The sequence below is a fragment of the Xenopus tropicalis genome, chromosome 8 (assembly GCF_000004195.4).
Source record: "Xenopus tropicalis strain Nigerian chromosome 8, UCB_Xtro_10.0, whole genome shotgun sequence".
Classification (NCBI taxonomy): domain Eukaryota; kingdom Metazoa; phylum Chordata; class Amphibia; order Anura; family Pipidae; genus Xenopus; species Xenopus tropicalis.
The window spans coordinates 88,109,746-88,136,179 of record NC_030684.2 but is presented as its reverse complement, the minus strand read 5'-3'; the positions used below and the strand labels follow the sequence as shown (position 1 = coordinate 88,136,179).

General features: G+C 39.2%; 1 protein-coding gene across 3 annotated transcripts in view; it reads left to right on the top strand.

Annotated features, from left to right (window-relative positions):
- Positions 1-286: 286 nt before the first annotated feature.
- asb2 (ankyrin repeat and SOCS box containing 2) overlaps positions 287-26,434 on the top strand; it is a 30,100-nt gene continuing 3,952 nt past the window's right edge. The window contains exons 1-9 of one of the 3 annotated variants that reach the window (XM_004917072.4): positions 287-517; positions 5,890-6,154; positions 9,456-9,515; positions 19,552-19,718; positions 20,703-20,858; positions 22,166-22,411; positions 23,165-23,339; positions 23,685-24,252; positions 24,848-25,001. In XM_004917072.4, the coding sequence (XP_004917129.1) occupies positions 5,898-6,154; positions 9,456-9,515; positions 19,552-19,718; positions 20,703-20,858; positions 22,166-22,411; positions 23,165-23,339; positions 23,685-24,252; positions 24,848-25,001 (1,783 nt within the window). In that variant the 5' untranslated portion in view covers positions 287-517; positions 5,890-5,897. Of the gene's footprint in view, positions 518-5,889; positions 6,155-9,455; positions 9,549-19,551; positions 19,719-20,702; positions 20,859-22,165; positions 22,412-23,164; positions 23,340-23,684; positions 24,253-24,847; positions 25,002-26,434 lie in introns of all 3 variants that reach the window. The other 2 variants (XM_002933230.5, XM_012969479.3) reach the window with 2 other exon arrangements.

Here is a 26,434-nt window from a genome sequence, read left to right as displayed (position 1 = left end):
ATATTTATATGGCATGAGTCTGGGATTGTGCCAAATAATTTTAAGTGTTCAGTTGGAAATCAAGGACTTGTTACAAGTGATGACTTGGCTCAGATACCTCTAAGGAAGAATACCAAAATCATTTCTTTTTTTCTTAAGAATGTATCCTTATAAGGCCTATTGTCAGGATGTATAAACAATGAGACAAGGGAGGAGTGAGCCCTCTGTGCAACTTCTCCACGGGATCCAGTAATATCTGCTGCAGGCCAATGCAACAGGGAATATTATTCTGGATGGCAGAGCTGGCTCTTCTAATCTCTGCATAAGAAATCTGAGCTACATGACAGAGTTTTGGCTTGTCGTGTCTGATCATGCGGTGCTCCAGAAATAAACTGTAGCCTACAAAGTCTGTGTTACAGGGCAGTTTCGCAGAGGCAGAGGCAACCTGCTGCAGGGGAGGACAAGGGTGCAACTTATGGGCTGTCTGTGAGCCCTAGGCACTTTAACAAGCTCATTTCATTCTCCTGGAAATATAAAGGTAACGCTAGCATGCATTCTACCAGCATCCTCAAACAATGCATTCTTTTATAATGCTGCACTGAATACTATTCAATGAAGTATTTGGTGTTTTACAGAGAAAACAAATATGAGAAGGCAAATAATTAAAGCAAGTTAGAGCAAACTTTGTACTTTGCTCTGAGAGCTTCCATTTTCTTTTTTATGTATTCAAGGATTAAGAATGCTTCTCTTCTTAAATTATAATTTATTTGCAAATCACTATAGTCATTTTATTTAAAATGCTATTCATGCTTTTAATTTAGCTTGGCTACCTATACCACTGGCAATCCCAGACCGAGACTGAGCACAGAGTCTTAACTTAATGTCTGGGCAGTAACTTGCAAGGAATGTAGCAGTCTCCAGCAATCAGCCAAGTTATTTTATTCTTGCAAATATTTAAAAAAAAATGAAATCCTTTTAAAAAGTATACACATACAGCCATGCATTTTCGCTGCTTTTTCACTTCTTTGCCATTCCAATTAAGGGTCACAGAAAGGAACCATATTTAGAAATACCTTGCTAAGATTAAAAATAATTACCATAACAAAAAAAAAATAACCAACAGAAAGAGATTTTTTTCCTATTTTTAGCTTTTTAGTTGATAAACTGCAACTTTGAACATGAAAGGATGTCAGGCACAGCTTTTCCAACATTGATCTACTGTGCAGTAAGTAGCTTATCAATAGCAATATGACATGTAGTGTGGTGCAGTACAAGGTGCACTGACATTGGATAAAGATGCATGGTCAGGCCAAGCAAGTCAGTGTCATTGATCTAGACAGACAGGCTGGTCTTTGCCACGGAACTACATTTGACCTGGTAATGATGAATATACAGTGTTCTCCTGGCCAAATTTATTTCACAGGCAGTTTTATATAGACTGACAGATGGTGCTGCTCTGGATTTGTTTACTTGCTAGGTTTGATCTTTGGAAGATGCCAATATTGGTGCTTCAAATTTAGTTTCCCGTATTAAGTGATATTGCATAAGTGAAACATGTTATTATGTCTGACTGTTGCTTAACCACAGTTCAGTCAGCTGTTAAAACCTATAAGTAAACATCAAGCAATTTATCAGATCATGTATCATTATACGTAAGAGGGAACTTACATAAAGGGAACTTCTGAGGCTGACTAATTACACTATAACAACATTTATCATGTATCTTTTTTTATAACAACCAAGGAGCAAAATCTCTGCAACAGGATCCTGCTTTGAATTACAGTGATGAATGAAGTTAAATGGAAGTTGGCAGTTGCTCATGTTTAAAAGAGTGTTGTATTTTGCAAGGTTCACACTGTAAAACGATATGCACTGTGCTGAACTGCTGAGCTTGCTTACTGGGATCAGTGCTGGGAAAATTACACAAGCCTCCAGCCAAGGCAATATGATATAACTTTAGTAATACATTTACATTTCTCTGTCCTATTTAACAGAATGCCTCCTAAGATTATAAGTACATGTTATCAAGTTTTCAAACATCAGATGTAAGTGGCTTAGAGACTCAAGATAGCTATGATGTTATGTATGTCACCCCTTGTGATGTAATGAAGTCCTGTTATTGGACAACATTACTGTCTATATGTGGCCAGCTAAAGGTTGCACAAAATGGTTGATTTGGCTGCAGGTTGATTTTAAAGGTGTTTACGAATACACTGTTTATAGATGGGATTTAATTACAGCTTTCAAGATAACAATAAACTGCTGATCACATTCGTATTAATAATTTAACATACATAAGACTGTACACAGAGTAATCAATATCATTTAACTTACTGATAATTCATTATAAATCAAGTGAAAGTAAATCTTTTTGTATAAGGCATTTTAAGGAATTCTTTTGTATGTATCCACTCTACAATCAGTGCTTAGCTTGAGGTTATATTATACTTTCCAGCTCTAAATGAGTTGTGCTCAAGCCAAGTTTGTACCTATTAAAATATAAATAAGAGAAATGACTATGATCTAGACAAGGTCAAACTTCAATTGCAAATTTCTTATTAAGAAACCTAAGTGATGAACACCCCGAATGCTAAGTAACCTTGTAAATATAATACTAAAGGAGTCATTTACAACAGTGTGAAAAGTGCAATTTTGGACACAATTCATCAAGTTTTGTGCCACAATTCCAGCATTGTGCCTGATTTTTGTTGCCACAATTACACACAATTCCAGCACAGTGTGCTTGAATACTGATGCAAATCAGGTGCAAGATGCATATAGCATTTCCAGGGTAAAGGTGTACATTTAAAATGGCATTTGCATTCAACTTACTGGACCCAAGTCTGGTGCATCTATTGATGCAAGCCACCGTTGAAACCTTGGTGTAACCACCAAGCCAAGGGGGGAAACAGTTTCAGAGTCACCCTGCATCACTTAATATTCATTAGAAAAGTCAGAGTTGAAACAATGTGCACCCATATGACAGAGCAGGAGCTAGTTTCTAACTAAATTTGTGGTGTTGCATGCAAAACATTTATTGGTCACAAGAAGTTTAGTGGTAAACAGCATGCAATAGATGGCTTCTTTCTTTTTTAAAACAGATTAATTATCTTACTGAATTGCACTCCCCATTGCGTCATTTTTAGTGCACTCATAAATGACCCCTCAATTAACCCCACAGGTTTACCCTTAGGTTAATTCATATGCACATACATATAACAATACAGTAAAAAACAGAGAATCAGTTCTCTTAGCAGGTCTTTTCCAAAGACCTGTAGGCTGGTTAAAAAACCAGCGACTGATTCAGGGTGAGAATTCCACAACTTCACAACTCTTACTGTAAAAAACCCTTTCTCGAAAATTAGGATGGAACCTTCTTTCTTTTAACTGGAATGCATGCCCTTATGTCGGCTGAAAATACCTACTGGTAAATAAATATATTATACGCCGTAATTGTTGATACCATTCATTTGTAACAATTTATCCCCAGTTAGAGTAGGTGTTTTCAGTGTGACAACTATGCTAAGTATCTCTTCTCTTGCTGCTTACAAACATGCTTTGAGTAGCCATCCATAATCTTGGGGAGCAAAACATAACATCAATAAGACTTCATAGTGCAGACAGAAATATATTCCTGAATCTAAAAATAAACACTGTGAAGTTTATTAGATGTCTTTGTTGTTATTTAGAGACAGCCACTGTATACTCTCCAACAATTTGCTTCACTGTCATGTGCCTAACTATACAGTGTAATAGGATCTGCATTGCAACTGTGAAGTCCAACATTCCAAGTGTGTGTGGAGAATTCTACCTAAAACAAGATGACATCAGTCTAAATGGGTGATTAATCAATGTCCATTTATGTTATTCATTGGATATACAGGGAGTAGCTCTTTTTCAGTACTAAACCTCCTTGGGGCTTCTGTAGACCTTTGGAACCAATATCTAAAATATTTCAAGTGTTTATTTGCAACACCTCATAATTTTAATACAGTTTCAGAGACATCTCACCAAAATATTGGGCAAAATTAAACACACATATGCCCCATCATTATATTTAAACAAATATCACAGTCACAATAAGACTTCATACAAGTGGGCAGAGAAAGTGGGTGAATTGGCTGATTTTCACTCATCCTGGCAAACTGTTTGTTTAGATGAGATATTACTATATATATTATACTTACAATATATACTAGTAATGGCCACTTAGGCAGCAGCAGGTGTAGCAAAATTGGGCAGTGATCTACCCAGCATACACAGACTAGTGGTGGATTGGAGGATAGAAAATGCCAAAAGAGCCACATTTACCTAAACAGGGACAAATTTTCAGTAGTGTTATTTTTTTATCATTATAGGTATATTTTGCAGTTAATTGTTAATTATGATGTAGTGTTTAGCACTTCCCATTTAACAAATCCAAGGCTTCCACATGGGAAAAATTTCCTAGGGATGTTCGTGTATTTCTGGAAAAACAGATTAATTATCTCATTGGCATGAGGCAGTTGGATCTGTACATCTGACCCTTGCCCACATATCATTTTAACTGTTTAAATATCACATATCAATTTTCAGTTTGTTTGTAGACCCATTGGAAATGATGAGTAGAATTTGAATTTGCTGCATTCAAGTGTTTTTTCACTCTTTTATTTAATCAAGTTTTTTATATTCAATTTTTTAATAAATAAGCACACATTCAAATGTATAAATATTTATGTATATGTCAATTTAAAAAAAAATCACAAATTCTAATTTTAATAAATAGACCTTCCTGTCTCCCTTGTGGTGGCCCAGTGCACTGGGTAACCAGAAATGTTTTTCCTGTAAAGCTGCATGTATGTTTTTTTATTTCGCAGTAATATGTGCATGACTTCATAGTACACACACCATCAATAGACAAGTCCCAAAGTCAGTAGGGTTGGCAAAGTTGACCAATATTGGCACCAGCTGGCAACAGAACCACCAGGATATGGTGACCAGGGACCCACCTGTAACAATCTTGTATTATTCATTTCATAATGGTACAATTATTAAGCACTTAAAGATTCTGAAAGTTTGTGGGGGTGGTCAGGAAAAAAAAAATTTGGTCAGTTTTCTATCTTCTTCTAACGATACTATCATTTCTTTTTTATGCATGTCTATTTAGTGCTGGGCAGATTACTGTTAGTAAATATATTCTCTATTCATAAACTTACATATTTTTAAAATTACTGTGTTTTATTCCTTTGCCTTACTTCAGTCAGCATGTCAGCATGTCAGCACTGCTGTTTTCATTAAAGAATGACCCTTTAGGCTGATTGCACATATGGTAGTCTCTAGCCTGTTATTTTTCAGGTGGGTAAAAAGTACACCAAATAGCCTCTTGCAGCTCAATAGAGTATTTTCAGATTGAAAAAGACCAGTACTGATTGTTTCCCGCATATCTTATTCAAGTTATTGGGAGTGACAGAAGATGTTGTGCACAAGTTTCCTTTGTGCCATCCACTCTTTTATAGTGCGTACACTGAAATGTTCCTATTTCCTAAATTTCTAAAAGTCTGTACATGTATGTGTGTATATGTTTAATCTGCCACTTTCTGTGTGACCTTGTCTATGTCACAATGGCTTTTTGTATCACTAAAAATAACAGCTGTGTGAATCATTTTGGAAGGCAAGGGATGAGAAGAATGTCATTGTGTAAAATAAGACAAATAGTAACATTGAACATTGAAGACTCATATGCAATGTATGGCACTTCAAAGTAAAGACAAAAAACACATTTGAAGACTCATATGCAAATTTATGGCACTTCAAAGTAAAGACAAAACACACATTAAAATTGTCTCATGTGACATATAACCAGATAAAGAAATACATTTAGCTACACTTTATAGGTTTTATTATATCTGAGTATTATCTTTTTCTCTGTAGAACTTATAATGGCAATGCAGGTTTCCAGCTCCCGTCCTGCAAGCATTCTGGGCTCAGAGGATTATAGCCTGTATAGCAGTATGAGTGAAGAGGAACTGATTCAGATGGCCATTGAACAAAGTCTCACAGAAAACAACTCCGGCCCAACAACTGCCCACACACATCAGAAGCTGTCAGCCAGCGTCAATGCAGAGGCAACAGCTGCCTGTCGCAACAACAGGCCTACTGCTAAACAAGCACCCATAGCAGCCAACACTAGGAACAGGTGAGAAAATAGAGGTCAAACAACAGCTTGGTGAAAGTAGGACCTTAACTCCTCAGTTTCAATGCTATCTTCTTATTATGTTAAGCATATTGATAAAGAACTGGTTCAACAGTGAAGTTTTTCACTTGGGAATCAGTCTCGTTGATCTATATTCATCTGAAGGCTCCATCACTTGACAGAACAGGGTCTGTAAATCTATATATAGTGATGGCATGGCGTGTTCCCCATGGATCTCAAATGTATTACAATAAATAAATAGCTAGAAAACTGCAATGTGGTATATTTTGTGTATTTAGTAGTGGCACCCTGCATGTTCCTGATGAAATTCATCATCGTCTATTTCCATGATGCAATAATAACAGGCAGGAGACTTAAGCTGGCCATACACGCACCAATAATTTCGTACAAAACTTTGTTTTGTGCGATATTCGGTGCGTGTATGGCGGATCGACGAGACAACGATATCACAAAGGCTGCAATATATAAATCAAAAGTGAAGAAAAAACGAAAATACAAAATGCATAAATAAAATTAGTGTGTTTACACTGCTACATGAATTTAAAGTTCCAACAACTGCATGATATTGTGATAATCATCACTGATGTGTTATCAAGTTACACAGTGCCTATATTTATGCTGTTGCATTTGTGACTTTGGAGAATCTCCTTCCTAAACAAGCAGTATAGCAGCTCCAGCTGTATGTAAAACTATACATATCACATAGAAGTACAACACATATCTTGTTGATTTTCATTTCAGCTACCAGTGTTTATGTGCATTGGATATAAGTACATAGCATTGACATGTACTGACAAATTCTGTATGCTTAGTGCTCTGAACTTCTGTCAGTGAGGGCAGCAAATACATATAAAAGCAATGAAGTAAATCCCCATGGAAGCTACAGGTAAAAGGATACAGGTAATTATCAAAATGGTGTTTATTCCATGCCAAACAGTACTAAAACCTGCATTATATGCCTTGGCATCCCACATACAGCCAAGCAATGCACCGATTAATAATTTATAAGTAATTTAAATTCACATACATGGGGGTATCATAATACAATTTTGCAGAATTTCCTCTGTAAATGTAAACGAATGCATCCGATCAGCACAAGTGTTTACTGGTCACCTGTTTGACAGCAAACATCTAAAAGAAAGCAAAAACTTCCAAGACCTGGAATAGTAGATGACCCCTAAAGATTTGCAGTCATTCAGATAAATATATAAGGCAGAAAAAAGCACCAAAATGTCGAATTTCCAGAGAACTGCTGCAAAAACATCTGTATGTACATATTTGTGGAAGCACACAGATGAAAATGTATGAAAATTGAATGAAGGCCATTATCAAACAATGCATGCACTGTTCTTAGAACCTAAACATTACAATAAGGCAATTGAAGGCTCCTTTTATTAAAATGTGTTTTTTATTATGCATTTGAGACAAAAATGCACACTACATACCAAAATAAATACATTCAGGAAACAATATCTGCAGTTCTGTTCCAGCTGGTAAAGGTTAATCATTGTGACCTATATGTAAAGTTGCCTTATCTGCTACAGTAAGCCTTTCCAAGGCTGCTGATCATTGCCTTGGAAACTGAATCAAGTCTGTGGATCACCATAATTATGTTATAAGATTAATTTATTGAAGGTTTTGGAAAATGGGAATGACCTACATGATTGTATCTTAGATGCAGATGCGACAGCCACAGATGAAACAGCTACTAAATGTTAGTGCAAAGTAAATCTTTGTTGAAATCACATAGTCTACAATGCCAGATTGGGCATGGCCTATTAACAAAGCAGAATGCTTTTAGGGTGTAGTACATTCACTGCACTAAGATGGTTTTTAGATATCTCTACCAATAGATTTCATTGCTTGCTATGGGAGCATACAAGACTACTTGCATCATGGGAAACTGGCATTAGACTACCCTGTGTTGACCCCATGCCCTGCATGGCAGGGCATCACACTTTATGCTATTACGCTGCCATGTATGAAACATAAGCACTTTATCCTGCATTAAATAACCTTTTGGCATAGTGCAACCTTCCCTAGCATTGCTATGGACTATGTGGCGCAGCAGCAACTTATCTGCTGGTATGAATAAATGTCTTTCATTCCCACAACAGCACAACATGTTTGTGCTTTGTACATAAACACTTCTAACAGCACAGTTCCAAATATGTAGACAAAAAGGAACACCAAGAGCCCCAATAGTGTAATATGTTTTTACAAGGAGTAATGGTAGAATAAACAAATAAATACTCACAAGCCAGGGTTACCAATAGGCAACCACTGTATAGGCAGGTGGGGAGATTGTCCTGACCCCACTCAGGAATAAGAAGTCGCTCTCTGTAGAAGGAAGAAAAATGGGGATGACACCCCTCCACTCGGGGTGGACTCGGTATAGTGATAAGACAAAACAGAGGCGCCAAAAGGATAAAATTAGCTAAAAACACTTAAAAACCCAATGGGTAATTCAGAGGAGGTAGTAGTAAGCTTACCTCCTCCAGGCAGACACCAACAAAAGTGGTAATTTTCAGTAATAGTTTATTCACAACAATATTGCAACGCGTTTCGCAGGCATTTCCTGCTTCATCAGGCAATGTAGAATAAGCACAAAAAAAACAGTGTCTTTGTATATACACACCAGGAGCCTCTGTCGAGAGGCTCCTGGTGTGTATATACAAAGACACTGTTTTTTTTTTGTCTTATTCTACATTTTTGTCTTATCACTAGTTCCAAATATGTATTTTTGTTAATACTGGAGAACAGGAAAAGACAGTATAAGGCCCTAGAGCAAATGCCAGTGTACTGATTTCTGTAGCTTCTGTGGAACTGTGTGGAAGCAATTCCACCAATAACAATAGTTAAGCTGAGTATCAGGGTTTTCAGTTCACTGAGAAGGGCATGGTCTCCTCATCTCTGCAGGCAACACAAGCAAGTTGCCATCCAAGCTGAATGGCTGTGGCTTTCCTGAAGGTGAACCTTTGCCCCCAGGACCTAGGGATGCTGAGAGAGTGCGTGTGTTTTGCTTCACTCTTGTCTTATATGGTCATTCAAATCCCTTGACACTTCCTCCCAGGGCCAAAAATAATCAAGTGCTTGGAGCAGCTGAGAGCAGAGTCTGAACCATCTGCTTTCATTCAGCTGCAGGAAGCTTTATTATCTCAGTAGCTGCAGCACCGGCCGCAGCCAGAGCTCCCTCTGCATCTCTCTGTCTGTGTCTGGAAATGATCTACTTCTCCTACTCTGAATATTTCTCTTTATTCCATGCCTGTCACCACAAACGCAGGAGCTGCCAGCCCAGTGCTGCACCGCCACCCACCCCGGGGTCACACAGGAGCATCAAGAGGTATGATGGTAGTTACTGCAGCGCCCCCCTCGCGTAAGTGACCGTTTCATGCAGTCCTTTCTGTCAGTCGAGCCTTGCGCCTCTGTGCTTATGCTGCACAGTCTTCTGTCGCACTGACACGTCTGCACATCATAGTCGCTTCTGTCTGTCCACTTCATCATATTGGAAGTCTGCAGCCAGCCTGCCTAAAGGCATTTGATTTCAAAATAGAGGTGCCATCATTGATATCCCTGTCTACCATAGAACTCCGATTTGTAGCTGCCTAGATATAGAATATATCATGTCTGTCAGTGATCTTATCTCTCCATATCAGCATTCGTTGTAAGGCGCCCATCCCCCATAATTGTGCACTGGCTACAGACCCCCTACTTGCTGACGCTGAAAGGTGCATTTGCTGTGACATATGTCTGTGGCTCATTGTCCTTTGCTAAATACCATTTATAAGGGATGTATAATCTATGTTATTATTAATGCCAGAGTAATTGCTTTGCAAAAATGCCTAATTTGCTGAGCATCAGCACTCATCCTGTAAGTCTGCTTCCTGTCTGTACAGTGTCTGTAGTTTCTGTTTCAGGGTATTGATGTAAAATAGTTTTGAAGTGCTTCTTCATTGGCAATATGCTATGCTGCTTGTACTGTATATGCTTGTGTACATGTTCTCTGCTCTGTGGATCTTAATTTTAGGACTGTGGCCCAGTAAGGTGGAATTGTGGCCAATTTTTCAGAAAAGGTCACACTTTGGAATTACCTGCTGATATTTATATAATTTACGCAGCTTGTAGGCAATGCACACAGGCAGTTTGTACAGCTTTTATCCTTTGTAGCCTGTATCTGCTGTATGTTTAAATGTACCAGCTGTAGAACACATGGACTATACCAATACTGCTCAGTGCAGAGATGCTGGAGTGTGAGCATGTAACCTGGGTCATACCCCCAAATGGGGCTAATTCTTGACCTGTGGAGTGCAGATAAATGCAGGCTGAGAATCAGCCCCTATATTGGCATCAGCCTTAACCTTGTTTTTGGACAATACAATGACTCCAGGCACACGGAGGGGATTTTGACACAGAAATACATACTTGCACATGTGACTGCAGCCAGGCCAACACAATGGCTCCGGGTGCAGGCACAGGAAAAGGTTGATGCCAGTGTAGGAATTGGCCTAAAGGTCCCCATACACGGGCTGATTCTAGCTGCCGATATCGGCCCCTTAGACCAATTCGGCAGCTAATCGGCCCGTGTATGGGCACTCCCGACTGATATCTGGCCTGAAATCGGGCAGATCTCAATCAGGCAGGTTAGAAAATCTAGTCAGACCGGGGACCGCATCAGCTCGTTGATGTGGTCCCCCAACCGACTTTGCCTATGCCCGTCATTATAATTACCCTGGATTCTCCCAACATCGCCAAGCGAGCGGATCTGCCCGTGTATGGGGACCTTAAGTCAACTCAAGATATAGGTCTGTGATGTTACTACCAGCTTTTTAGCTTCAGGAGCATCACAGTGACCGGTAAAGGCACTGCTGAATGAGCCAGATTTCGGCCTGCAAGTTCTGAATGCAAGGATAGATCTAAACCTACATACCTGTGGTACATGGGGTAGAATTGACCCCATGGTCCAAAAACTAAATTTTTTGGGGAAACTGTTCGTGAATGCAGTTTCGCACCAACACAATGGGTGCAGATACATTGGTGCATTGGGGTGGATTCTGAGCCTGCATTTATCCGCAGGCTAATAAAATCCAGCTTGTGTACCCCAGGCTTGCAGGTGTAGAACTAAACTTGCATTCAGAACATGCATTAAACCCAATGTTCTGCGTCATGATTCCAGGCCAAAATTCCTGTGCATGATTACTGTTTGCCACTGTGATGGGTTCTTACTGTTGTAGGGGTTACTACAATTATTGCTAATATTTAAAATGCTTATAACTGGCAAGTTATAAGACAGATCTTTAAAACATATCTATAGACAGATCTATAAAACATAAATTGCAATCATATGTCCAGAGAAATGGGACCACTGTTATTTTCTGTTAAAAGGAGGTGCAACTGTGATTCTTTTAATACCTTCAGTTTTGAACATTTTTATAGAGAGGCCTACACCCTTATTTTAGCATTAGTGTAAATGCAATTTGTCAGATGAGTGCAGACCCCAAACACAAATGCAGGTGGTTAAGAAACAAAGCTTTATTTCACACCAATCCTGATGCATTTCGTGTCTTTCAACACATAGTCATAGGCATATTATCATACACATAATCACAGAATTTAAAATACCATCAGATATCACAACCTCTGTCACCACACCCTCTCCATAGTTAACTCCTATTTATCTGATTAAAAACCAATGTGAATATGCGACAATTGTCAATAATACTTATAGTACCCAGAGGCCCAAATAACCCCCACCAGCCCAATAAATGTCTGTCCATGGTATCTTTTAGCAGCCCCTCTGGAATCTGCCAGAATCCACAGATTGCCAGTCTGGGCATCACTTGAAAGGATTCAGTCACAAATGCTTTGCAGCACTGACTACTCCTGTAATTTGTATAGCATTATAAATGAAATAATGGAGCAGAGAGATGTCCGTTGGTTTGTTAGTGCACTGACTGCTCAGTATTTCTAAATATGATTTGATTAAATCTGTCATAGTATCTCTGCAAAGAGGATCTGTGTACACAGGCTGTTTGCCAAATTCTCTTGAGATATCAGATCTATAATGAGGGCAAGAGGTCATTTGTGGGAAAACGTATGTAACCGCAGAGCATCTTCACGAAGCAAGAGGATGTCTGTCTGGTAATTTCAGGAGATGTTTTGCAATGGCTGTGTCTTTCAGTTTCACAAGAGATTTCCACACTTGTAGGAGCTTCTGTTAGCAAGTCTGTAACACAGGATTCTTCTCTTCCCATCACCTCCCTTGCTTCAGACACACATATCTTTTCAAATATCACTCAAAAATATACAAGAACATCCAGTGTCATTTACAAGACATATGACAGTAGTAGCTCTTGTTGTTTCCATTAAAGTCTGCTGTACCAATTTATGGCTCAGTTTCCATATTTCCATATGCCATTCGCAATCAATGTCAGTGACAGACATGATCACGTCACATAACTTTACTATGCTCACTTGAGTGCACCACAATGGGCATAATAGTGCAAGCCATAGTTAGGTACAGCTGTGGTTTTGTGCCTTAGTTTCGTCTGAATAGAGTGATGTATGAGAATGAATTTGTCAAATCACTGCTACAAAGGTAAAAAAAGGACTGCTTTTATTGCTAATGACTTAGATAGAAATAGGCAGCCTTTGCCAAGCTATTGAGGAAAAACAACACTCAGAATTTCTTTGTTTAGATGATGCTTAGTACTAAAATAATAAACACTTCATTTATACAGTTTTATTATCTGTGTAACTATAAGGGGACGTGCCCTAGACTAGCATCATTATGGCAGTATGATTATATTCAGTGGATAAGGTGCTGGTAATAGGCGAGGTCTGATAGTCAGTATGCTTATCTTCAGTGTAAATATTCAGGCTACCCCCCCCTTTCAGTTGCACTTTGCTCTTTTATCCATACAAGATTGTGCAACCCAGTCCAATGCAAAAAACAAAAAAACCCAAGCAGATAATTGCAATCACTCTGTTTATTTTTACCATCTCTTGGCTTTGGAACAGAAAGTTAAAAGGCTTTGTATCTGGGGTGTTTTTTTAGAATACATATTCTCAGTCATCAGGAAAACTGACCTCTTCTGATTAGAATATTTAGTAATGTAAACTGTAATGTAAACTGATTAGGAAAACCAGCATTGAGTAAAACTTGTTTTAAGGTCCCCATACACGGGACGATTCTAGCTGCCAATATCGGTATTTTAGACCGTTTCGGCAGCGAAACGGCCTGTGTACGGGCACTACCGACGGGCCTGCCCGATCGGGAGAAGATCCGCTCGCTTGTCGACATCGCCAAGCGAGCGGATCTGAAGGTGTATGGGCACCTTTAGACCGGCCACCTTTCAGATAATAGATATCCCTTGTTCAGATGATTTGACATTTCCTCTTGGCACTATAACCAAAAGGCAGAAATACAACAAGCTAGATCGACATATGCTCATGTATGTATATAAAGGCATCCATGCCTTGTTGTATGTAAAAGCTGTTTCAGCAGAGTAAAAACAAATGTGTTCATTGTATGTACTTTTAAACACTTTCGCAGTTGGTTTCAGATCATTCTTATTGATCATTTGCAGCTAAAGCTGGCAATACATTGAATATTCACTTTGAGGAGAGCCATAGCGGGCTGATCTGATCATTCGCCCCCCGAATGAGTACAATATCACAGCTGTGGCCCTTAATCCAACATCAAAATCAAACCTACCCAGATATCAGTCTGACAGGCCTGCATCTTGTAAGCAGACCATTGAGCAGCTAGCGGTGCAAAAATGCATGGTTATGTGTTTTCCACACTGCTTAATGTAACTCCACACAGGCACACACCATAGGGTTGATTCACTAAAGTGCGATAACGCATATTGCATGCTTTTTTGCGTTAAAATTGACACGAAAAAAAAACGCGCGATTCGCTAAATTATTATCACGTTAAGTCGCATATCGCATGCATTAAATTTTGCGCTACCGCATGCGTTAATTTTAATGCATGCGTTAATTAGCACGCATAAATAATACTAATGCATGATTCACAAACACTTAGACGCGCTAAATATTGCATTAGTCTATGCGAAAATTAACACCTACTTGAGGCAGACGGTAATTATAGAAAAGTACAGTTAATGAGCTTTTGGCAACAATATCGACTTTGCAGTGGACTTTGCAGTGTGATTTATTCAAGTACGTGTTGGCCCTAGAGTGATGTAGCCTCCAGTTTGCAGGGAAATTATCATTTTCATAAAAGTAGTTTTATGAAAGTAATAGCATGTATGGCTAATATGGCGTGCATTTTTTCGCACGTCGCGACTATTTGTGCGCGATGCATTGATTAGCGTCCATTCCGTCAAATACCGCACGAAAATAGTCTTTGCGACTAAAATAACGCTAGCAGCATTAACACAAGTATTCTCTTAGTGAATCGTGCGTTAAGACCCGAAAAATTAGACGCGATAACATTTTTAACGCATGCTATAAATAGCGCTCGAAATATCGACCTTTAGTGAATCAACCCTCATGTCTGTCAATGGAGCTACAGGAAGGAGCACATGACAGGCAATCTGTTTTGTACACAGGTGGAGGATTGCAGACAGTCTTCTCAATGTGCCCTATACCTTAAACTTGTTCTTGTTACTGTAGTCAGTAGGGATGCACCAAATACAGGATTCGTTTCGGGATGTGGGCAAGATTCGGCCTATTTCAGAAGGATTCTCATTCAGGTGAATTCATGTCTCTGGCCAAACCGAATCCTAATCCTTAAAATCATGTGACTTTTTGTCATGCAAACACGGAAAATGTTTGCAGGGTTTGGCCTAAAATAGTGAATTCAGTGCATTCCTAGTAGTTGTGATAACAGCAAAAGTGGTAGTAGCCATACATATGGGGTTATTGGCCCCTGGCACTGTTATTTTGTTTGGCTCAGTGGACAGTCTGTGGTAACAGCTGGAGGTACCACACATGTTCAAGTGATTAGGTAGTATAATCAGCTTAGGGCTCTGGCACACGGGGGAGATTAGTCGCCCGCGATTAACTCCCTGTTCGCGGGCGACTAATCTCCCCGAGTTGCCTACCCCTGCCATCCCACCGGCGAACATGTAAGTCGCCGGCGGGATGGCAGACACGGCGGCGCGATTTCGCGCAAATCGCCGCAAAAGACTCGCGAGGCTTTTTCGGCGATTTCCGTAAATTGCCCCGCCGCGTCTGCCATCCCGCCGGCGACTTACATGTTCGCCGGTGGGATGGCAGGGGTAGGCAACTCGGGGAGATTAGTCGCCCGCGAACAGGGAGTTTTATCGCGGGCGACTAATCTCCCCCGTGTGCCAGAGCCCTAAACTGCCCAACCAAACCTGGGCCTGTATGAACACCTTAGAAGACTGATATGGAAACAGAAGATGGCTTCAAAGCAGGTGCTTATTTTTGAATTTCTGGTTAGGGGGCATGCTTTGATTGCATAAAAAACAGAACCTTCTGTAGGCTTCCAGTCAAATTGGGGACTATCTAATAGCCAAATTATTGCTCTCCATGGGCCTCCATGGGTCAAATTTTAATGTGATTGCACCACATTTCAACAGAAAAAAAGAAAAACTAGGCCAATTAGGCCCACTAATTGTATTCAGCAGCTGGCCTGGTACTTGCTATCCGCATCCAGATCCAGTACTGTCATCAGTTACATGAGTTACTCAGTAATGTGGTCCTCATTTGACAGGTGTCCATTGGCCCCACGTTATAATCCAATTACTTCCCCTAAGGTCAGTGATCAGATAAGCTCAATTTGGCCCAGATCTGCTTAGTTTGGTGACCTCGCCAATCAAGCAGATCTTGCTGTGTATGGCCACGTTCAGTCATCACTGAATTTGAAATCTATGTTCAAATGCTTGCTGCTTTAAAGCATTGTGCTTCTATAATTTATAAGAACAGAGCACAATTGTTACAGATACAATCACATCTCATATAACTAGTCCTTCGCCACTGAGTTTTGCATGATCATTTTTCTCTATATTTTCTCTATCATTTTTCTTACATAAGCATTCTTAAGAACCACTGAAAGTCAGCAGAAATTGAAGCCTTTTAACCTGTGTTATAGCCTGTTTGATATATTAAGAAATCCATAGCTTTGTTCTTTAAGTATCAACCAAAAAAGAAAGTAACGGATAAATACATTTTGTTATTATCACAACCAGCAATAGGAAAATATTATTTTTCTCCAGTGGGCAGAGATGTGTCCAGAGTGCAAGTGTGAAATATTCACACTTGCTTTAATGAATCTTTGCATATACATTTTTGTTTTCTAATTTACTCCAACCTGTATATATATATATATATATATATTTATACAAGAGCAGATTAGGGAGCACTCCTTCAGCCATTTATCGATACCCGGGTGCCAGAGCAAAAAGATAAAGTAGAGATAACAGAGTGACGGCACTCTGGCTATATGATATAAATCACTGTGAGTGCCGTCACTCTGTTATCTCTCTCTCTCTCTCGCTCTAGATATATATATATATATATATATATATATACTTTATTTCTGCTGCTGACCTGCTAACTCCAGTATCTTTCTGCTTGTACAGCATGTTAGAGGCTGCTGCAGAACCTTGACAATCTGCCTTATGTATCCAAATGTGTCAGCTTTTTGGCCCAGTGGTTATATGACATTATCATATTATATATACTCTGGTTCTTGAACATTTAGTCTGTCAGTTAGAAGAAGTTGGATAGCACTAATTTAAAGGGATTCTGTGATGATTTTCATGGTGTACTTCAGCCATCTCAGTGCATTGTGTCTGATTCTGAGCTTTTAGAATGAGCCAGCACTATACGTTAGGAGCCAGACTTGAATTTTTTACTATAGAGCACTATTCTCATATCTACTACTTTGAGCAATTTAGGTGTCAGGGAGCTGCTATCTTGCTACCTTCCCATTGTTCTGCTGATCAGTTGCTGGGGGGAAAGGGAAGGGAGATGATATCATTCCAACTTGCAGCTTATTAGTAAAGTGTGACTGAAGTTTATCAGAGCACAGGTCACATGGTTGTGGCACCCTGGGAGATGAAGAATATGGCTAGCCCCATGAGAAATTTCAAAATTAAATATGAAAAAAATCTGTTTGTGTTTTTGAAAGCTCAATAAAATACTTCAAAGTGCCCTGATCTGCTTTGAGGTCTTATGAGGAAAAGAAAAATATAGTGTAATACTGTTATCACTTCACTATGTGCACTCCCATCTGCTTTTTAACACCAGTGAAAACTTTTACTTATATCACCATTTTGTGCCCAGTTGTGATATCCCTTTCCGATTGCAAATCTGTTTACAGACCCCCTTGGGTTTATATGGCATCCAATTGTATCGCTTGTAGCTCACAACTCCCTGCTTTCCCACCTCTTCTTTATTTCAGGCAGTATTAGGAACCACTTCAAATAGGTAAATTTCAACTTTAGCAACTTTAGGTTAATTCCACTACTTTTCCGTTTCCCTTCCCCTTCTGTGCACTTACTGTGGGATAAATGCATGCGCCATATGTGTAAAAACTTAATTACTTTAATACAAATAAAACTTCCCAATACACTCACATAGTATAGGATGCGCGTGTTAGGAGTCACTGGTATGGATCAGGTGGCTGCTGCTTTTTCTTTCCCTGTTCGCGACATGCAGTGTCTTTCCTGGGTTCAGCAGTCCTGCCCTGTATAGTGCTCCTCTCCGCATCCTCTCTCGCCGCTGACGCATTTCGCACTTATTTATATTTGTAAATGTGTTTTGAAAAGCAGATTTCAATGCAGGATTCTGCTGGAGAAGCTTTGTTAAATGACGTGTGTTGAAAAAAACATGTTTTCCCATGACAGTATTCCTTTAAAGTGATCTGTAGGCTTTTATGATACTAAACATGCATAAAATATTTCAGGAACCTTTTACTTCCTCATACTAAATTTATCTGTCATCAGCTTCTTATATGTGCTATTACACAGGATACACAAACATAATTCACACAGAACATTCACTTAGCGCACACTCCCAAAAAAAGGATAACTTACATTCCTTTTCTAGAAAAAATAAGGGAGATTATGCTATGTCTTTTACAAAAGCTTGTAAATCATCATCATAATTTATTTATATAGCACCAGCAAATTACGGTTGTGCAAGCAAGAGTTTACAATCTACAGGGGTTAAGGGTACATTGAAACAAAAGGAATGTGGACACATGGTTATCATTTTTGTGGAAATGCCTGCAGGGCCGGATTTCTACTTGGGGCGCCCCAAGGCCGCCCCCATTCGGCGCCCCCCCACCCCCGCCGCGTAAACGCGAATGCGCATGCGCCTAACTTGCGCATGCGCGAACAACCCCTATCGCTAATGCGCATGCGCAAGCGCCTAACTTAGAACTCCCATACGGAGCAGTGGGGAGATGTCCCCATTGCTCCGTATGGGAGCAAAATGTTAACATTTGCTTGCGGCGGGGCGGCATGCCGCCCCTGTGTATTTGCCGCCCTAGGCCCGGGCCTTTGTGGCCTCGCCACAAATCCGGGCCTGAATGCCTGTTCCCAAATGTGTGTGTGTGTAAAAAGTGACTTAGTAGGGCATTTGGGGTAGGGATTTACAGATGTATTTGCACTTACTTTAGGCCTGGTATGTTTATTCTGTGTAACAGTGTATTGTACAAGAATGAGGAGGGGCAGGCAGTGATCTGGTGACAAGAGTTGAACACAGCACCTGTGCTTGAAACAGAAATATGCTCGTTGGACTATTATTTAGTGTTTGTCTTGGACTGTGGTCACCTGTCACCAGTCATTTTTCAGTGCAGTGTGGCACATAATAAACAAACTGAAGCTCAGGCAGTCTCATAGACACCGGTTTGGTATGGCTGAACAAAGCACAAAGTATACACAATAAATACAGTGTATTGGTCCAAGTAGCTTTCTAATCTTATATCCTTGGGAACCTTGCAAGTTAATCCAAAAGTCTTCCTGATTTATTTAGTAATTTTAAGGGCATTGTCATCTGTGAATCTGTCCTGTTTTACTTTGCTAAACAATTTGTAAAACAGTGAAAATTTGTGAATTGCATTAAAGTCAGTGGTCATTCTTTCCCAATAAATGTTTCCATTTTGCACAACTCTTTTTTAGCCAATTGGTGTCTATGGGTGTATTTTTCAAAGCAAAAAATTTTGCTCATCACTATATTCTACATATTAGATTGTGATTGCAGCCAAGCTATCTTTAGAAGTACCATGGCATTTCTTGTCAGTCAGGCAATTTTTCAACACAGGGAATTAAATAATATAAATTGCAGTTTGCTTAGCTATATTTGGAAATAAAGACAGCTTTGAAAGTGTGATTCTTACAGGCATCAAAACATGACATGCCCCTTTTTATTTCTCAAAGGGAGGAAAACATTGTTGAGAAGGCAATCATTAGTGGAGATGTAGACTCTCTAAATGAAATGATGAAATCAGGGAAAAAACTTTGTGAACCTAACAAAGAAGGATGGCTGCCCTTGCATGAAGCTGCCTATTATGGGTCCCTGGAGTGCGTTAAATTGCTGCTGAAAGGTGAGTTTCAACTTATAGTTAGCTTTCTGACAAAAAATAACTAAACTAATTACGCTTTTTACTAATGCAGGAAAAGGTGATGTACTGTGTTAGCCAGTCAAAAATGTTTACAGGGTAACCCTTTTGAAATAAAAAATAACAAAAGTGGTATAAAGGTGATACCTTTATTGGCTAACTAAGATAATCATAGCAAGCTTTCAGAACATTTTAGTTCCTTTTTCAAGCTGATTACAATGAAGCTGTGGTGCTGTCTGATATATATACAACATTCAGCTCATAGATCAAATACCCAGAAAAAAGGAATATCTGTGTGGAAGGTGTTAACAAAGTAATATAAACGGGAAAGGGGGGGGGGGGGGCTGCAAGGGACAAACCGATACAAACAGATAAGGTACAGGATAATGTGGATCAAAGTGACTTGATATAAATTAGAGTAAGTTAGTGAAGTGTGAAGTGAATGGAATTCCATGTGATTTACTAGCCCAGTGTCTCTACAGATGTTGTATTTTTGGCTGGGTGCAGGCAGTTCTTAATCTATATAATTTGCCATAAATCCAAGGCCCAGGTTCAGTCCTTTCTCCAGAGAGTTGAAAGTTTTCATTAATTTTTACTCCCATACCTTCCTTTCATTCTCTGTTTTAAAGTTTCCCTTAAGGACTAAGATTCTTAAATTGTTTATGGAATGGTGAGGGCTGTTACCCTCACCACTCCATAAATGATTTAAGAATTTTGGAGAATGAAAGGAAGGTATGGGAGTACAAATTAATGAAAAAATGAATTGCCTCTGCTAAAACACCCATAGAGACAATTATCAATAATGATCAGGATTGTCTTTTTTCGTAGCCATGACAAGTAGCACATGATACTAGTAGCTCCGTGTGTCTTCACCCTTATTCTAGTACTTACAGTAAAAGTATAGTATTATTTTGGGTCATTCATATTTTTCTCATTTCTTTCTCTCTTAATTGCATTGTATTTTTACAGCTTATCCTTCTACTATAGACCAACGCACGCTGCAAGAGGAGACAGCACTGTACTTTAGTGCTGTGAAGGGACACATAGAATGCATAACTTACTTGCTGCAATCTGGTGCTGAGCCAGATATTGCTAATAAGTCCAGGGAAACTCCACTTTACAAAGGTAAAGGCTGTGATGGTCATGTGTCATGTGTGACATTAGTGCATTTTAATCCTGGGTCACCCAGACAAACTGGAATGGTAGATAACATGCTGTTGGCTGCTACACTGGTGGGTTGGATTGTTCCTATCCAGAAAAAGGTATATGAGTATAACATAGGCCAAATGGTTAGAAGCCAGTTTTTTTCAGTATTCTGGTGAGCCGGTCGCCATAGCACTTTCCTAAATGACATCTAGTAAGAATGTCCTCTACACATGATATGACAATTTAAAACAATGATCAAAATATTTATAATAACTGATAGTTATGTGCAAAATATCCCAATTTTCATCAGGCATGATTTCTGTTCAAAATGGATTTTAACTGAAGGCTACAATCATATATATAACATTATTACATGTAATGCAGCTGTATCTGGGAATGTTGTCATGTAGTTTGGCTGTAGCCTGTCCTACAGAGTTAGAATGTTATTCACAATATAGGGGTGCTGCAGTAATAGCTATATAAATATATTAAATTAATAAATAAATGTCACCTTTCCACTCATTGATTGTAGTGAGCCTAACTCACCTCCCCATTGCAAAATAATATTGTCTCTGCTTATCTTCAATATTTAGAGTGCGTAATCTTGTCAATTCCTTATATAAACGAATATTTATCTTCACCTCCTAAATTGACTCTTAAGGTCCCCATACACGGGCCGATATCGGCTGTGTATGGTCCCATCCAAGGGACCGATATCGGCAGCTTATCGGCCCGTGTAGGGGCAGAAACGACAGCCATACCCGACAGATATCTGGCCTGAAATTGGCCACATATCGATTGGGCAGGTTAAAAGATTCAGTCGGATTGGGGACTGCATCGGCTCGTTGATGTGGTCTCCGAACCGATTGTCCCATTGCCGCCAAACGATCGAATTAGCCTACATTTTCCCCGATATTGCCCAGCCGTAGGTGGGGATATCGGGTGAAGATCCGCTCGCTTGGCGGCCTCGCCAAGCGAGCGAATCTTCACGTGTATGGGGACCTTTACCCCCATATGTGATAAAAGGCACTACATTTGCCCAAGTGTAATAACTCATAGCAACCTATAATATGTTTTCTATTTTATAGCTTAGCAGTAAATGCTTTCTGCTAATTTGGTTGCTAATAGGTAACTAGACATCTAGCAAGATTTGCACCTTTTATTACATTTCCCCTTTAATAACATCGAAACAGATTGCGAAACCCTCAGTCTTAAAAAAATCTAAATTTACATGGTTACATTTCTCCTTTATTATTCTCCTAAATCACATTGTTTTTCCTATGCAGCCTGTGAACGGATGAATGCAGAAGCTGCGCAATTGTTAGTCGAATATAGGGCTGATGTTAACCATCGTTGCAACAGAGGTTGGACAGCTCTGCACGAAGCTGTAGCAAGGAATGCTATTGATATAATTGATATTCTAGTGAAAGGAGGGGCAAAGATAGAATCGAAGAATTGCTATGGTATTACCCCTCTATTTGTAGCCGCTCAGAGTGGCCAAATGGAAGCACTGAGATACATCGCCAAATGTGGTAGGTACCATTTCTAAATATTGCACATAAACCAACTCACCCAAGTAAACTGGAACAGACATATATTGTATATTTGGTGTGCTGCAAATCTGTAACTAAGAGCTCAGATAGACATAAATGTATTGCTATCTCAGTAATTCCTTTATTCAAAAAAATTAGATTTGTGCTTAAGCTTTACAGTCAAAGTTTCTCTCTTTTGGTAAGCCCTTTGTACACGACAGAAGTAATTATGCTACTCTTACATCATAGTACATATTACAGGCACATACTGATTTATACAATTAAACATAGCACTGCCAACTAGAGCTTACAATCTAATAGTGCCAATGTAAAATTGTACCTGTACAACTACTTGCAGCTACAGTTCAATTCCAGATTTGACTGCATACTTTACCATTGCTTGTTAACCTGGTGTCTTCTCCTTCATGACATCCAGTATGAGCCAGTATGTCACTTACACATGCATTCTAGACACTTAAATGGACACTGCTCTGGGCAGATACAAGGTTTGAGACTTAGCAAAGGGAAGGGGAGGTGGTGGCAAGGAAATGAATGATAACTGAAGAATTTTGGAGGGATCAGCAGACAGAACATTAGGTACACAGGACTGAAAGTTTTGCTTGCCCTTTCAAAGCACCACCAGAAATGCCTTTTGCAGTTTCCTTGCACAAACAACACAGAAGATTTCCAATCATGGAGACAAGTAATTTTAAAGTGAAATTCACTGATACATTTTAAACATTATCTTCGTAGGAGCTGACATCAACACACAAGCCAACGACAATGCCTCAGCTCTTTTTGAAGCCAGCAAAAATGGACATGATGATATTGTGGAGTTCCTCCTGGCACAGGGCGCTGATGCCAATAAACCTAACAAAGATGGATGGTTACCTATTCACATCGCTGCTAAAAGGCGAGACAATGATGAGTAAGTTTCATTAGTCTCCTTTCAGAGCCTACATAGGATCATGGTCATGATCAGGAAGGTGCAAGTTTTATGGCTTGGACATTGGAGGCAGGTTTTCAGAGTCAGAAATACCTGATTCCTTTGGCAAAAGTTTGCTGTTAGAAAAAGAACCATGCACAAATTTCTAAGTAATATGTGCTAAAATACTAAGACCTTTGTTTTCTCAGTAACACCAAATCAACATTGCACCTATACTTTTTATTATATTGTCTTATTTTGTATGCATAAAATCTAACCCAAGACCCTTCTTTGTATGAGACAGCAATGCTTAACAGTAAATTTCTTGAAATTAATTTTCTCCTCTAGCATCGTGTCAATGCTCATTCCTGTGACCAGTCGTATCAGAGTGAAAAGAAGTGGCATCAGTCCTCTCCATATAGCTGCAGAACGCAACAATGATGATATATTGGAAGAGCTCATCAACGTAGGCTATGATGTCAACTGCACACTTTCTTTTGACAGAGCCAGACTGTACGAAGACCGACGTAGTACTGCACTATATTTTGCTGTTATGAACAATAATATCAATGCAACCCAAATGCTCCTGGAAGCTGGAGCTAATCCCAACATAGATATTATCAATCCACTGTTAATCTCTATTCGCCATGGGTGCTTCAAAACTATGCAAATGCTTCTTAGTCATGGAGCTAACATAAATGCCTACATCTCTACACATCCTACCTCTTTTCCTGCCACCATCATGTTTTCCATGAAGTACTTGAGCTTGTTAAAGTTCATTATGGACCTTGGATGTGATGCAGACTCCTGTTTCACATGTCAATATGGCAGTGGTCCCCATCCGCCCACTGAAGAAGCCACACGTCGGTATGATACAACTCATGTGCCAGAACGTAAACAGGCAAAAATTGTACAGGTAACTTTAAAGAATTTCATCAACCTTATTATTGCCATGAAAATGTACCATGATTAAAGGAGGTATATAGCATAAGTGAAAATCCTTTCAGTCTTTTTGGCAGTAATGGCAATATACGGTGCAGCTTTCACTCTAGCTAAAATTGATTATTTACTTTAAAAATTGCCTCTTTATTGCAGTTCTCTATAGATCCTCCCTGTCCTTGTTTCAGATGAGGGGAGGGGTGTTCTAATGGTTCCTGCCAGAAGCACAGGAGGGTAATAGCCAATTACAGCCCTGCAGTCACATAAGCAATGATAGGCTTCCGTTCCCTAGCCTTTTAAAATTTTAGTGCTACTAGTTCTTAAAATAAGCTGTAGCTGATACACAGAATAATGATGTGCTTTTTCTGTGTTTTGTCACATTGTTCACCAGAGGCAGTGACACCTACAGGTAATAGGCCTGTAAAAAGGAATTCATATATTGTACCAAGAAAAAGAGTGACACCATATCACATACATTCCTATCTGTTTGTGTGAGAGAGGGCTTGAAGCTTACATAGCACTTACCAATGCCAGCAACTTACAATATAATTGTTTTTTATTTTCTCATCCAGTTCTGTGAAATGGTTTCTACACCAGAAATGAGTCGCTGGGCTGGGCCCATAATTGATGTTCTTCTGGACTACGTTGGCAATGTCAAGCTTTGTTCACGGTTACAGGAACATTTAGACAGCTATGAGGACTGGGCTTGTATAAAAGAAAAATCACGTAAGGCTTTTGAGAGCATTTCAACTGAATAGTGATAGTTGAAGAATGATGAGCTCAGCAATAATAATAATCAGCAGTAAACAAGAGTGATGTTCTAGGGGTGGGCTATGGCAGAGCATGGTAAGTGTAACATTTTTTAAAAAAATTTAAAGGGGGCTTACATGAAAACAGAGATACATTTAAAGAAGAATAAAAGTCAAAAAAACAAATTCAGGCCATTATGAAAGCAATGACATACTATCAGCATGCCTCTCAAGGAAACTTAATTGCTGTGTAATCCAGAATGTGCATGAAAATAAAAAAACATGTTAAAAAACCCTCTAACTTCCCTTCTTACTTGAAATACTCCAGATCATATCATGTGCATGTGCAATGAAGATCTGTCTGAACCCTGCCCGTGCGCAATAATTTCCTCTTTCCTCACTCCCCTGCTCTGCCAATAGGAGCGATCGCATTGTTTAACCATAAAAACACAATTGCCCCTTCTCAGTGTTGCACTAGATATCAGCTTGAAAACAGAGCTGTGGACTTTGCGTTAGAGGTTTACACACTGGGATTATTTTGGCCTGTGCGCAATTGGTTTAGAGCAGAGAGGGGAAGTGACGTTGGCTTAGTGCCAATACCTCATTGGTTGGTGCTCCCTTTGCCTAAATGTATCCAAGCAAACTCTTTCAAAAATTGACACAGTACACAGTATTACAGTACACCAAAGTGGAGTTCTGCCGCTCTCTTTTCATTTCTATTTGATTTTTTAAGTCTTATTATTTAAAGCTGAACTCTCACTTTCACCTATTCATAAATAGATCTTTAAATTTCCCTCTGGTAGACTGTGGCGAGCTCTATTTTCTGCCCCTAAGTCTACATGCAGAGAGAGAGATTGTTAGAAGAGGGATAGCAAAGAGATGATTTTCAGAAACAGTACAGAAGTTTTAATTGATTGTATCTACTAAGTTTCTTACTCCCATGAGATAGAGCTTATGTTACATTTTTTTTATAATAGTTCCTATTATTTCTCAAAAAAGTTATATAGGTGCAGCTGGTGGGATTTACGGCTCTCAGGATGTCACCCATAAGTTATCACAGAGTTCTCATTATAACTGCTATAACTATTTGTAACTGGAATAGTTCAAAAGTGGTGTTACCTAAGCTATGGCTTTTTTTAGGCTATTCTCAAATATATAAACTGCCCATGTCCATTATAAGTAATTGGTATAAAAATCCAGATATTCATTTTGTTGGAGGGATTAAATGCCAATGGGTTTTGCAGCAGCATAAACCATTTTCTTGCAAATGGCTTAAATAATCTTCACCTGTTAAAAAGCTACAGGCATGTACATGTCCTGTACGCTAGAGTACTGTATGTATAAATGAGCTCATAATGAAACTGCATGTTTTAATCTAACAGCCCCTAATGATTGTTTAGTGTTAGTAAA